At 46.8% G+C, this 15,049-nt stretch overlaps 1 protein-coding gene across 2 annotated transcripts in view; it reads right to left on the minus strand.

The window, feature by feature from the left end:
* Nucleotides 1-15,049, minus strand: part of GPR179 (G protein-coupled receptor 179) — an 80,620-nt gene that overhangs the window by 55,406 nt on the left and 10,165 nt on the right. Inside the window, exon 2 of one of the 2 annotated variants that reach the window (XM_053260309.1) lies at nt 12,441-13,620. In XM_053260309.1, coding sequence (XP_053116284.1) covers nt 12,441-13,315 — 875 coding nt within the window. In that variant the 5' untranslated portion in view covers nt 13,316-13,620. Of the gene's footprint in view, nt 1-12,440; nt 13,885-15,049 lie in introns of those variants that run through there. The other variant, XM_053260310.1, reaches the window with a different exon arrangement.

Genomic DNA, 15,049 nt, shown 5'->3' on the forward strand with positions numbered 1-15,049 from the left:
TCCCCCCCTGCTGCCATATACCATTCTTCCCCCAGGCTTGCCTTCTAAAATGAGAGGTGATAGCACTCTGGTCTACTTGGACATTCTCAACCCAAGTCCCAGAAGTATGGAGCCTACCTGTGGCTGCTCACTGGTACAAGGCCTGAGTCCTGGCACTCAGAACAACTGAGGGGAACCTGGTGAGGCAGCCAACATCAAACTGAACACTGCATTTCCCATGCCAAATTCCTGTCCTGCCCAATGAAACATCAGCAACCATGTTCTTCATAGGCTGTGATAACTGGGCATACATTATTTAAAAATTAAGTCATATCCAATTTGTCAAACTTCAGCTTTCAAACATGGATCATAGAGGCAGATCCATCTCCAGTGCTGAATACTGGAACGTGTCACTCAAGCAGAACATTACTGGGCTTTCTCACCTTCTCCTGGGCTGCAGAGAAGCAAAATGCATTATTTAATATAAGCTGTTAATATGACCTTTTTTTTTTTTTTGCATGGCAGATGAAAGTTACTTCCCATCCCTCTAACTAGGATTGTCACTCTTTTCTGGCAGGGCTTCCACTATCCTGAAATCTGCATGCCAGGAGGCTTTACACACAGGGCTTTTACCCCGAATCTCCTTCAGAGGAGAGTATGTGCGTTCACACACCAGCCAAACTTACCCCAAAGTCCCTTCGAGATCCTTGGACCCACTCCACACACAAACTGGGCTTTGTGATGCAAATTCTAGCTTATCTCAATGTATTTCCAGATTTTTAAAATGCTGGTTCTAAGCTACTTTTTCTGAAAATGCTGGAGCAAATAGGGAGAGGCACTGACGTAGAACCATTACCATGATAAGAGGGATGCTCTCATTAGAAATGCAGATATCGCTCTTTAGGAAGCTCTCCCCACCCCACATCCTGCAATTGGCTAGAAGGAAAACACAGACACCTGCCAGGTGAACTTATTTCAGAACAAAACCTGAGAGCAGAGGGGAGGGGCTGATTCCCTCCATGCTGTGAGTGTAGTTCGAAGTGGCTTCACTCAACATTTACCCTGAAGCATAAAGCCATGTGCAAATAACTCTCAGCCAGTCATATAATATTAATTCTAATAATAATAATAATAATAATAAAACATCTGCCACACAATACACCAGATATAACTGTAGTCGAGAAGAAAGAAAAACAAGTTAAAATAATCGACATAGCAATACCAGGGGATAGCAGAATAGAAGAAAAAGAAATAGAAAAAAATCACCAAATACAAAGATCTACAAATTGAAATTGAAAGGCTGTGGCAGAAAAAGACCAAAATAATCCCAGTGGTAATTGGCGCCCTGGGTGCAGTTCCAAAAGACCTTGAAGAGCACCTCAACACCGTAGGGGCCACAGAAATCACCATCAGCCAATTACAAAAAGCAGCTTTACTGGGAACAGCCTATATTCTGCGACGATATCTATAATATCCAACAGTATTGATGATAAAATTCAGCCATCCCAGGTCCTTGGGAAGGACTCTATGTCTGGATTGACAAACCAGTCAATAACACCTGTCTGACTGTGTAAACAAGAAATAGTAATAATAATATGTCAGTGATGATCACTTGTACCCTTCACTTCCTGCAGGGAGCTCAGAGTAGCATTAAACTTCAGAACAGTCCTGGCCTGTGAACAGTTCATACATTCAGCAGAGTCAAGCAAAAACAGCATACCACTTCAGGTTGTATGTAGGGGGTGGCTGCATGTTTGAGTGCTTTTATTAGGAAAACAAAAGCCCTGTGCATATAGCAAAACAGCATGTCGGTGAGAGGACCAGGCCAAACTCTTATTCCAGAGATGACCTTTTTGTATCTGCAAGAAGATGTTTAATTTGGGAAACTTCCAAATATGTGATTTTCCCCAGCTGCAGACTCAAATGGTATATTCTAGGGAAGGGCTGGCATGGGAGTCAGTATCAATGGATAGTTGGCGGGACTAAGACAGGGGTTAGCACCTATGGCATGCATGCCAAAAATGGCACACAAAATGATTTGGAGTGCTGCTAGTCCAAATTGGACTAGCAATGTGAGTGCCACTCAAAATCATTTCGCCTTTGCTGCCGGTGTGCTCTAACTTTCTGATAGGAGCACCTCCCTGATAGCATTGAGCCCCTGCCCCGCTCTATCCTCCCTCCCTGCTTCCTGTCAGCAGCTGGAAGGGGATGGTGTATGGGGCAGGGCAGCGGAGATGAAGAAAATGGGAGGAGGCAATGGTGGAGGAAGAAGAGGCAGGAGGCAGCAGCAAAGAACTGGGGCCCTTCTTCCTCCTCCTGTGGTGGGAGCAGCAGCCACCATGACCATTTTCTCCAGCCTTGCACATATGGGCCCCAGAAGGGGATGCGCCTCAAGTCCCCAACCTGCAGCTGGGAAGGCACACCACTTCTGAAAGGCTGCCAACCCTTGATCTAAGACTTTAGAAGGGCCCACTGCTGATCCCCAAGACCACCTTGCTGCTCACAGCCTTCATGTGGTGGCAGTGAGTAACTCTCTTGGGGCCTTCTCAGGTATGAGGGGGCCCATGTAGGGCAACTTGACAAAGGCCCCCTGAAACTGGAGCTGGCCCTGGCTTTCCCTCTTGATTTCAAAGAATGTATTATTTTGCCCTAAGTTTGGGCTGAGAGAGAGGGATTTCCCTAAGGCTGCATTCAAATCTACGACTCTAGCTGCAGCTTTTCCTGGCATGGAAATGCAGTGATGAAAAAAACCTTTCCCCTGTTGTATCTCAGCCTGTCATGCAGCTCTTAAAGGCAAAATAAAGTAAAGGTAAAGTATGCTGTCGAGTCGGTGTCGCCTCCTGGCGCCCACAGAGCCCTGTGGTTGTCTTTGGGAGAATACAGGAGGGGTTTACCATTGCCTCCTCCCATGCAATATGAGATTATGCCTTTCAGCATCTTCCTATATCACTGCTGCCTGATATAGGTGTTTCCCATAGTCTGGGATACATACCAGCGGGGATTCGAACCAGCTTACTAGTCAAGTCATCTCTGGCTTGCTAGTCAAGTCATTTCCCGCTGCAAATAACCCTGCTTTTTAAAAGGTGGTAATTATCCACTTCTAGCTTGGCTAGCATCTTTGCCACCCTCTCCTCACACTTCATCTCATCCCCAAGAACAGGGGTTGCCAACTTGATGCTCTTCAGTGTCTTGGACTACAGCTCCCATCACCCCAACTGCAATTGGGAATGATGGCAGTTGTAGTCCAGCAACAGCTGGAGAGCCTCAAGTTGGTCACCCCTGCCCAAAAATGTCATTCTTTGCATCAGTGGATCCAATTCAAATGATTAATTTGTGCCTAGTCTCCTTGCAGCTTGGCCTCAGAAGCTTTTTCCAATGCAAGATATGAAATAATGAATGCTAAGCTTGTGAAAATTGCATTTTCCTCCCCACTGCGTAACTATAGTTGCTTCCCTACACTGGGAGGATTAGGATTCCCATCAGGCTGAGAATATGACATTTAAACAGATTTGAGCCCCAGCACCTCATATTTTAGAAATTAAGCTCCACTAAATTTGCAGGTGTTATGTACGGGATCAGGGATCGAAGGCCCAGCCTCAATATTTCCATGGAGATGAAATGGAGACATAAGTAACTAGCACGTGTGGACATATATTATATGATCACAGACAAACTAGAGTGTGTTTGTGTCTGGATAGAATCAGGCTTATGTGTTTGCCTGAACTCTGGAACAGACAGATCTCAAGCGGCCTGAGAGGGCATGGCGGGTGACTGCATGGAAGCCCTGCCTCTTTGTTGATGATTTATGTACCCAGGCAAGCAGCCATCGGTCAACATAGGGGGAGGATGGACTTATCAGATATAGGACACCATGAAACACACAGTCTGAACATTGTGACTCAGGGGGAAAGCCAGGGAATCCTAAAGCAGAAGGATTAGATTTGAACAGAAGGAACTATCCGTTTGTTCAGGGGGTGAGACAGAAACAGAGAGAGAGAGAGAGACACACACACACACACATGCAGACAGAGAGAGATATGGCCGAAAGCACAATCCTATGGAACTGATGGGCCATCAACATCTAGCCATTAATAAATTCAGACTAGGAACCAGAAAGTTTTAGCCAGGGCTGGTCTTAGATTTATTTTTATTTTTATTTTTTTGCTGATATGAAAAAGGAAAGCTGCCACACACTCTCTCTTCCTCCATCCCTGCCTTAGGTTGTGTCCACACATGCAGTAGGTGGTAGAATAGACTGTAGGCTGGTTCTTACGAGCATTAATTGGGTAGGACAAGTGTCCTACCCAGCTGTGGGAGCTGTGTGTGCTCCTGATTTTGGATCATGTGCGAGTAAAAATCTAGGTAGAAGGAGGGGGAAGGGGTCGTGTGAGAGCGTTGCATGCGGTAGGATGGCACCATCCTACTCAGCACCTGTAGCCAGCTGTTTAATGAGGTAGGAGGAAAAGCCATCCTACCCAATGTGACGCTCCCACACGATCACTTCTCCCTTCTCCTACCTAGGTTTTTACTTGCACACAATTAAAAATCGGGAGTGCACACAGCTCCTGAAGTTGGGTAGAATGCTAGTCCTACCCAATTAACACTCACAAGAACCAGCTTTGTATTACTTGAAGGATAAAGTATGGGTAATACTTCTGGGGTACTGCATTTTGAAAGCTCTTGTATGTAAAACAAAAAGCCCTGCAAGTAAAAAACTAACACATTTGGGAGAAGAATTCCATCCCAGCCTTTTGTCTACTATATTAGTTTTCTATTTGTGAGGAGGTGTTTGGGTTGTTGTTGTTTTTATTGAATCCTAAGGCAGCATTCACAAATGTGTTTCCCTCTATTTATTTATTTATTTGATTTATAAAACACCTTTCTTCCAAGAACTGGAACTCAAGGCACTGTACAATAAAAATAAGCAATTAAAGATACAATTTAAAATAAAATTCAGTCCCTGAGCAATCCACAGTCTGAAACAGTACAGTCTACCGCTCATTGTGCTGCATGCGTAGACCAGGGCTTGCCACTTTATAATCCAGACAATCTACTGGTGCCTTTAGCAGTATCAGTGTAGCACCTGGAAAGGGCCGGAAGCACCATGGCAGCAACCCTCTCCCTCTGCATCCTCAGGGATGTCATCAAGTGTTAGCCAGCTCAGGCACTGGCTGAGGCCTTAGGGCCACCAAGGGGCCCATGGCCAACCCCTGAGACCCTGGTGGGGGGAAATGGCAGTCACAGGAAACTCTCTAAGCTGCTGCCACTACCGCCAAGGTAAGTCCACCGCTCTTGTGAGGATTTACCTTGGTGGGGGTGGTGGGCTGGAGAATTCTTCAGCAGGGTGTTTTCCGGATTATGAGCTTTGCACCGGTTAGTGTTGCAAAGTGTGAAGGTATGTGGCAGTGGCTTGAAACTGCAAGTACAGCGTTTTTCGGTGTGTGTTTTAATGCATTGTGACAGGGTTGTGGCCATTCATATTGCCCCCGGGGTGGAGGGAGGCCAGCAGCGGCCCGGGTCCAGCTCACCACAGCGTATCCTGGCCCCACCCGCTGCATCTGACGGTAGACACTAAGCCACACCCCCTTTATCTGAGGCAGGGGGCATAGCTGTGCAACCCTAATTGTACCATTGAACCTGAGACCCTCTGCATGCAAAGCAGGTATTCTACCACATGGCCCATCCCCAAGGACTTGGCTCCCTTGCATTGGTATATTACTGCCCCATGTGGTAAGCAATGGGTACTACAACTTGGCATGCTCCTATTCAGGCTGGGATTTCCCTTGGTTTTCGGTGTGTTTGACTCTGGATTTGTGACTCCCAGTGCTTGCTCAGCAAATGCCTGCATCTCAGCTCTAACACACTCCACCTGGTTTCTTCCTTTTCCTGTTGCAATGGGGAATAATTTCCAAAATGGTGATGTTCATTTACTTGGCGTGCAGGCTTTCTAAGGAGGTTGGTTGCCATCTTGAGAAGGGCTTCCAACCTTGGCTCCTCAGATGCTGTTAGGGTACAACTCCCATCAGCCACAATGGCCAAAGGGGTGATGGGAATTGTAGTTCAACAGCATCTGGGTATTCAAGGCTGGGAACCTCTGAGGAGAGGAGAGCTGGTCTTGTGGTCGCAAGCATGACTTCTCCCCTTAGCTAAGCAGGATCTGCCCTGGTTACATATGAATGGGAGACTTGATGTGTGAGCACTGTAAGATATTCCCCTCAGGGGATGGAGCTGCTCTGGGAAGAGCAGAAGGTTCCAAGTTCCCTCCATTGCTTCTCCAAGATAGGGCTGAGAGAGACTCCTGCCTGCCACCTTGGAGAGGCTGCTGCCAGTCTGTGTAGACAATACTGAGCTAGATAGACCAATGGTCTGACTCAGTATATTGCAGCTTCCTATGTTCCTATGGCTTTGGGAAACCTGCTGACACCATCTTATAGTACTTCCTACCCACCTTCCCAGCTGTTACAGGAGACGGAACCTGTGAAATTAGGGCCTGGGAGGGTAATCGTGGACAAAAGATGCCACCCTTACAAATGGTGCTTTATGTTTGCCACCTGAGAAGTATCCCTTCTGCTCTCCTATGTGTCAGGTATTGCAACCTCTTCCAGAATCCCATCAACCTTCTATTTTTATCAGATTTTATTCCATTCCTAAATGTAAGGAAAACCACCGTATTTTAAACAGTAGTCTTGAGCAAGAAGTAAAGGTAAAGTGTGCTGTCGAGTCAGTGTCGACTCCTGGTGACCACAGAGCCCTGTGGAGGGCTATGGTAAACAGGAGGGGTTTTCCATTGCCATCTCTCGCACAGTATGAGATTATGCCTTTCAGCACCTTCCTATATTGCTGCTGCCTGATATAGGTGTTTCCCATAGTCTGGGAAACATAGTCTGGGAAACATACCATCAGAACATACCAGCGGAAACAAACCATAGTCTGAGAAACATACCAGCGGGGATTCGAACCAGCAACTTCTGGCTTGCTAGTCAAGTCATTTCCCTGCTGTGAAGTGAGTTTATTCATAGTATATTGTGCCACTCTCTCCTTATAGATCTCTCTGCTTCCTTTCTCCACAACAATTAGGACTCTGGGTACTGATACATTTTTCAAGAATTTTGCGATTAATATCCACCAGGAGCCAATAATTTAATTTCACTTTTGAATTTGGCTTGGTGGGATACTTAAAATCTTGTCAAAAGTCATTTTTAAGGCAACAGTGCCAAGGTACATTTCTCCCCTGAGGTCTCTGTATCATTCAATAATTATGAATTAGCTTAACTTGCACAGAGCATCTGTGTGCTAGTACTTGATTTCTCCCCTCACCCCCTGCTACAGCCCCCTCAGCTCAGAGATCTACCCACCCTCACCTGAGCCACACTCCTCCTCCTCCTCCTCCTCCTCCTCCATTCAGTTGCTTCCATCCCCCTCACCCCTCTTGGTCACTCCTCCATCCCTTTACATTCCTCTCACTGCTCTTGGTTGTGTCTGCAGTGTTGCTGGCACCTATTGGCCAAGCTGCAGCCCCAGATACCTCCCCATCCTCACCTGAGTCCTGCTACTGCTTCTCCCCACAGGAGCAGCAGCAGCAATGGTTGATCAGGTCCTTCCTTGTTGCTGCCACTGCCATGGCTGCTCATTCCCCTCAGGCCGCTGACAGGCCCTGGCCCATCCCTTGCCTGCCTGCCTGCCTGCCTCCCTCTGCCAATGGCCTTGGTGGCCCCAAACAACAGCAGTGGTTGACTGGGCCCTTCCTTGATGCCAATAGGCACCGCCATGGCTGCTCATTCCCTTCAGGCCACTGACAGGCTCGAGCCCATCCTTCATCCATCCTTCTTTCTTTCTTCCCCTCCCTTCTTTTGCTCTCTTTCTCTCTCCGCCTTCCTAAGTTAGCAGATATTGTTCATCCTGTTTCCTCATCTAATTCACACAGTGGCAGCCTCCTTCTCCTGAAGGGGCTCTTTCCTCCCTCACAACCCCTCTCTTTGCAGACCTGGCTATTCCCACTATCCTTTTATATATAAAGATTCCTCTCCTCTCCTCTTCAGTCAAGAACATCTTCCAGCCAGTTACAGTTGCATTTCAACTGACTTTAATCATCACAGTTTCCTCCTCCCTATCTGCATATGGAATCCCCACTGCCCAATCATCATTGTGCCACAGGCTCCTCCCTATCTCCATATGGAATCCCCAGTGCCCAATCACCATGGTGCTTCTGCTCTCATAGGCTCCTGCTCCCTATCTGCATATGGAAACCCCACTGCCCAATCATCATGGTGCCACAGGCTCCTCCCTGTCTGCATATGGAATCCCCAGTGCCCAATCACAATGGTGCTTCTGCTCACAAACTCTCGCGAGAGCTGCCATGAATGGGATTAGCCACGGGTACACCTTGGAGAATTATATATATGGATGTTGAAAACTACATAGAAAAGTACACAAGTGGTGGAGAACAAAATGACACAATGGGAGGGAAAGGTGCTCCATCCTTCAGTGCTCCCCTTCTATTTCTGGTCTCCCTAAGTATTCTGAAAGGGCAGGGCAGTAGGAAGGTGTGATTTTGCTCCTTCCTTGCTCCTGTACCTTTAAGAGATCGGGTAGTGTTGGGGTGTGGGGCTTCCGGGAGGTATGCTGAGCATTTTCAGCTGAATGCCAGGCTAAAAACCAATTGTGGGGGCTTAGAAGAAGGTCAGGCTGTTCAACCCAAACAGACAGTCTCTGATGACTGCTTTGAGGACCGATGTTAGCTAAGAATGCTCAGCCAGTGCCCACTCCCCAAAAGATTGGAGGGGGGGAGTGCACTCAGGAGGAGCCCAAGGCCTTTTCCTAAGGTATGTCCACACCACCCATAAATCAGCACTCAACAATTTATGCAAGGAATTACTTGGTGATAAGCAAAGCTCTCCCCAGCCAGCTGCAGGCAGTGTTGATGTGTTAGCTATGGGATCTTAGATTTAGGGTTCTGGGGAGAATTGGGACCACACACACACTATCTTTTGTGTGGGTGAGGGCATCTGTCATTTGCAGAGAACCTTCCTTGCTCCACTTGATGCCTAATTTGTGTGCTTGGAGATCCACTTGCATAGGAAGTTGCCTTATACCAAGTCAGACCATTTGCCCATCTAGTTCAGTATTGCCTATACCGTTTAACAGCAACTCTCCAAGGTTTCAGGCAAGAATATTTTCCAGCCCTAGTTGGAGATGCCAGTGATTTAACCTGGGGCCACCTTCTGCATGCAATGCAGACAAACCCCATTTACCAATAGAACATATCGACATATATATGGCTTTTTGGAAGCGAGTTTGAATTAGGATAATTTGTGTGGAGAATTTATTTCCCCCAAATTCATTTCACCTCTAGTCTAAGCTTCTTCCCCGAGATGGGGTACTGTATGCCTAAAATGACCCCAACCGATTTTTGAATAGAAGGAAGTTCCACAACCTTTCTTGGAAGCTTATTTCATTGTTGAATTGCTCTTATACTTAGGAAGTTCTTCCCAAAGTTCAGCCTAACTCTGCCTCCTTGTAGTTTGAAGCCATGGCTTCTTAATCATTTTTCACTGGATAAAGCAAACACCTGTTCTCCATTCGCAAAGACTTTAAAAACTTTACATAGAACCCTGCCTCCAGACTTACAGAACTTGTTGACCTCCACAAACCAAACAGAGCCCACCAGCAGGGATACTGGCCAGCCAGGTGCTCGAGAACCATCCAGTTGTTGCAGTCCCAGGTAGGAAGCAAAAATGTGAAACTTATTGAATGTCTCCTGGACCACTTTCCAGGTGGGATCCTTGGCTTAGTGGACCACATGCACTGTGCTGCCTGCGTTAGGCTAAAGCAGGGCTGCACAACTGTGGCTTTTCTGCAGATGTTGAACTACAACTCCTATTATCCCTGATTATTGGCCTTTGTGGCTGGGGATGATAGGAGTTGTAGTTCATAAATAGTTGGAAGGCCACAGTTGTGCAGCCCTGAGCTAAACAATACTTGGGCTGCAATCCTATGTACACGTAATTGGGAGTAAGCCTAACTGAACACAATGACACTTACTTCCAAATACAAATATAAATACGACGAATATTTATATACCACTTTTCAACAAAAGTGCCCAAAGAGGTTCACATAGATCTAAATAAATAAATAAATAAATAAATAAATAAAAAGGCCCCCTGTCCCCAAAAGTCTCACAATCTAAAGAAGAAAACATAAGATAGACACCAGCAACAGCCACTGGAAAGATGCTGTGCTGGGGATGGATAGGGCCAGTTGCTTTCCCCCTGCTCAACAAAGAGAATCACGACTTTTAAAAGGTACCTCTTTGCTTAGTAAGGATGCATAGGTTGAAGCTACTGGTCTCTGCAGTCGATCCTCATAGGTTCCCCTTCTAAACCCCCGGGCCATCCTTGTGGCCCACTTCTGAATCTTTGTTAATGTCCTTCTTTGTGCTGTGGTGTCCAGATGTGGCCATGACAGTGATGTGTGGAATGGAGCTCTTACCATGCTAAGCCCTGATAGGCCGTAGACAGCCACTTCTCTGTGGCCTGTTGGAAAAGTGTTGCTGCCATGGGCTGAGGGCTGTATGAATCATCAGGGGTGCACATGTTTTTGGTTGGGCCTGATTATGGTCTCTCTTTAGGGTTTATCTTGTACAAGCTGCTGATATTATTATTTCATATTATGCTTTTCAACAAGAAAGTTCTCAAAGCAATTTGCATAGCAAAAAAAAAAAAAGGTTCAAAGGGGCTCAAAATCTAAAAATCAAGGTGTGTCATGCTGGCTCTATCCACACAGTGAGGAACTGTGCAAAAAGCAGATTGGTCCCCAGTCGTGTGTGCAGAGTCTATACAAGTGCAGACCTTTAGCTGACTGCATGGAGATTGGGAAGGGAGTCAGCAGTCACAACCCCCATTTCCCTCCCTCCATGGCACACACATTCACATCTTATTTTCAACACTCGTACAACAATTGTGTAGTGTACACAGGTGCAGATCCCTGCACAGATACAGTTGTTCACACATTATGTTGAACTCAGGTACAGCGCTACACTTCCTACCTGTACCATGCATTTGTGGGGTCCGTTCCCAAGTTCACTTCTAAAATGAATGCAGGTAGTAATTCACACAAAAATATTTTTGAGTACACAGACATCTGTACTCTTGAAGAACATAATGTCTGAATAGGGCTTAAGTGTTTACTAAATGTGCCCTGAATAGGGCTTGTGTGTTTACAGAAAAGACTGAGGTCTCAACATTGGAACTTCTTTTTTAAGACTGGACTCTAGAGGATGTGAAATAATATTAAAAGAGTACATTGGGGCATGTGCAGAGTGCCTTTTCCCTTCTCCATAACTAACTCCTGTCACACCTGGGACTCTCTGGGCCTGTGGACATGGGTTTCAGAAAGACTCAAGCACCATTTAAATTTACAGTAGTGTCTTGAAAACGGAACAACAGATATAATAGAGTAGACTTGGAATATGCCATTCTCTTGGTCTAGGAAGCTTTACAAACAGTGAAATCCCCTTTCTTCCCTTGTAGGCCACAAGTGACTAACATAGGCATGTGTCAGCAAGGCCAGGCTAGTAATTTTTGTGGCTGCTTTGGGTTGCAGGGGGAGGCATGGTTGTAAGAGTGCCTCTGAGCATGGCGGAGTGCATTTCAATCACCATTAAAGACCCACAATCCACTTTGGCTTCCAGATGTTGGCTTCCATATGAGATGGTGTGGGTTTCCCAAGGCTGAAGCCAGCACCTCTGCTGTTACAAATTAATGGGTGGCTGTCTAGGACAACACATGAAGGGGGGCAGCGCTAATATAGCAGCACAAGGAAGAATGTGGGAAGGACTTTCTCTCCCGTTCATACCCAGCTTCTACTGTGCTGCAACAGCAGGGGGTAAAGAAAGAGGTCCCAGAGCTTAGTTTGAGTCAGGGCTCACCATATTCAGCCCTGGAATATGGGGCGAAACTAAATAAAGAAAAGAGCATGTGTTGAATATTTTATCATCATGACTGATAACAGCCCACCTGCCCACCACCCGCCCACCACTCTCCCACTGTGAATGGGACCTCAGGGCTTCCAGATCAAAGCTTGACTTTGTTCTAGGCAGCATGAACTCTGGCAACACTTTATTTCAGGTTTGAACCCTTTCCTGCCTCATTTTTCCAGATTTGTAGGGTGGTTACACAGTGTTGAAGAGAAAGCTTTTTGCACATGTTCACTCATAATTATTATTGTTGTTGTTGTTATTCATAAAATCATGTTTGGAGACAGGCACAAATATATATTTTTAATCTTAGTAAGATTTTTATAAGCTGCTGCTTCACCAGCCTGGTAGGCTACTCACCAGGATAGAAATGTTAGTAACAAACCCCTAAATGTAATGGTAAAGGGGCCTTCGTATCCAGTCCCACCAAAACTGGTACCAGCACAACCCACAGTCTCATCCCTCATAACAGCCCTTCCTCACTCACTTGAATTCTGGATTCAGGTCAGGCTTGAGGCCGTAGAAGGAAGAAGAAAGTGTGACCATCCAATTTGGCAAGAATTTACCATCTTCACATTCCAAGAAAGGTGGTGACCACTTGACGTGGCCAGTATCCATCACGTAGCTATCCCCCTGGCTCCATTTGGGGGTGTCCAGAGTCTTGAGGTCATTGCTGAGGATTCGCTTGTAGAGTACCGGAACTCTCTGGAACCGAAAGAAGTTGTACCACTCATTTTCCCAAGTCAAGTTCCTCAGGCTTTCTGCAGAGGCTGAGAGATCCCGAAGTAAGATCTCATTGTTTTCCTTGGTGGCTTGAAGCATCATTTGGGGCTTGGAAGATACCGGGTGAGCGTCAAAGGTCAGAACAGCTCGGTAAACTTGAGAATCTCCTTCCATGACACTTCTGACCAAGGCATGGTACCACTCGACGTCCTCCTTCACGCTGGACTCCCGGATGTCATTGGTCTGGAAGACCATGTTAAGGAAATTGGTGGCGTGGGTCAGGGTGTCAGTAGCACCACGCAAGTAGGAATGCAAGGCCAGCGGAGGGCCAGAGGCCTTCCCCACGTCCCTTACCTCAAATCTCCGAGTACAGTTGGCTTGCGAGAGGCGCAACACATTTCCAGAGTACAGAAAAGCCACTGCCGCCTCTGTCCCCTCAGGATCAGCCTTATCCAAGTTAGGGGTAGGCACCCAAGTGAAAGCTGAGGCCAAAGAAGATGAAGAGGAAGGCATCCATTCCTTAGCTTTGGGAGTCCTGGCCTTGGGTGGAGAGGACCGTTGATACTGGAAGATCCCGGCTGCCCAAAGGAGTTCCAGCTGGAAGCACCAGAGAAGAAGTCCCAACAGACAGATCTCCATGGCTCAACAGAAGGCTCAGAAAATGCCAGAGTCATCTGGCGGGGATCATTTCAGCCACGGGGAAGCCCTCTTGGGAAGTCCTGATGCATCTGATGGGGCTCTAGAGAACCTCAGGAGGTGGAGGAGGAAAACCAGGAGAAGCCGCACAGGAGCCAGTCCATCTCCAAGAGGAACATCCTCCAGTAACATCGGCGCACCTGCAGACGTGCTCTCTGCCTCCTTTTCGAATTTGCAGGACTTTCTCTCTCTCTTTCTCCCCCACTCTCTGTTTCTCTCTCTCTCTCTCTTGCTTCTTTCCTCCCTGGCTGGTGAGGGAGCAGACGTCACCACAATATGAGCAGCTGCTGGCACTGCCCCCCGCCCTCCCCTCCTCGACTACTATTATACGCCTGGGCTTTTAAATCTCTGCAGATCCACACACACATTCATACACACACACACACAACTCTATCAACAGCCTCACTTGCTAATGCTTGAAATGGAGAAATCCCATGTAAGGGGAGAGAGAGAGAGAGAGAGAGAGAGAGAGAGAGAGAGAGAGAGAGAGAAAGCGGGATTGGAAAGGAACACTGTCTGTCTCTCCCTCTCTCTGTCTCACTTTAGTTCCATTAGGGGATATAGGTCTGACAGTGATGCAAGCAACCAAATCCTGCATGGAGTGCCATGGCAACGGGAAATTTGTCTCCCCACCTCACCCCCCCTTTCCCTCCCCTCCCTGCCTTCATCCCCCCCCCCCGTCCATTCATCAGCTTGACTAACACCATGATAGTCATTTATAAGGTCACCTACTGCCTACTGATGTTCGTATCACGCTGCTAAATATAATTAACTGTTCAGGCACCGGGGCAGGATGGAAGGGAAAAGAGGAAAACAAATATGAAGACATTGCAGACAGGGTGTTCTGTTCTATTGCTGTCTACATGTTGAGATGAGACAGGAAATGGGGCAGAGTGAGAGACAGAACAGGATGGAGATGATGACTTAAAGGAGACATGTACAGAGACCTGTGTGGTTTTAATGTGAACCAGAGATTATCAAGACCCAGGCTCAGAATCCCATTTTTCAGTGTCAGGACTCAGTTCTGGAACATGTGAAGTTGTGACGAAGGTATGTTGATCAGTGATAGAGCACCTGCTTTGCATGCAGATGGTCCCAGTTCCAATTCATGGCATCTCCAGGTAGGGCTGGGAAAGATTCCCTGCCTGAAACTCTAGAAAGCTGTTGCCAGTCAGCATAGAAAATACTGACCTGGATGGCGTAGCTAGGGGAGAGGGGGCCCGTGTTCACCCCCCTCCTTGGCGACCCCTTAGAACGAGGGATATAATGAAGATAGGGGAAAATAGGGAAGGGTGGAGTTGGGGGCCCTCAGGAGCTTGGGGGGCCAGGTTCTTTGAACCCATTTGCTCAATTATAGCTGCACCCCTGCCTGGACGGACTCAGTATGGCAGCTTCCTGTGTTCAAGAGTGCCCCGCTGCATGTGTGAAATTACCATTTAACCAGAGCATACCTCATATTCCTTAGATATGGTTTTCTTTCACTTGAATGTATAATTCTAAATTGCTGGGGGCTTTTTGTTTTGTTTCATCATAGTTCCATTAGGAGATATAGGTCTGCCAGTGACGCAAGCAACCAGCTAAGGGAGATATATTTTCACATTCTGTATTTACTGCACTTCAGTTTTAACACTGATTGTAAACCAGTGGTGTTAATGCAGCTTTGCTGAATTATTTAGC

This window comes from Hemicordylus capensis, chromosome 6, assembly GCF_027244095.1.
Source record: "Hemicordylus capensis ecotype Gifberg chromosome 6, rHemCap1.1.pri, whole genome shotgun sequence".
Taxonomy (NCBI): Eukaryota; Metazoa; Chordata; class Lepidosauria; order Squamata; family Cordylidae; genus Hemicordylus; species Hemicordylus capensis.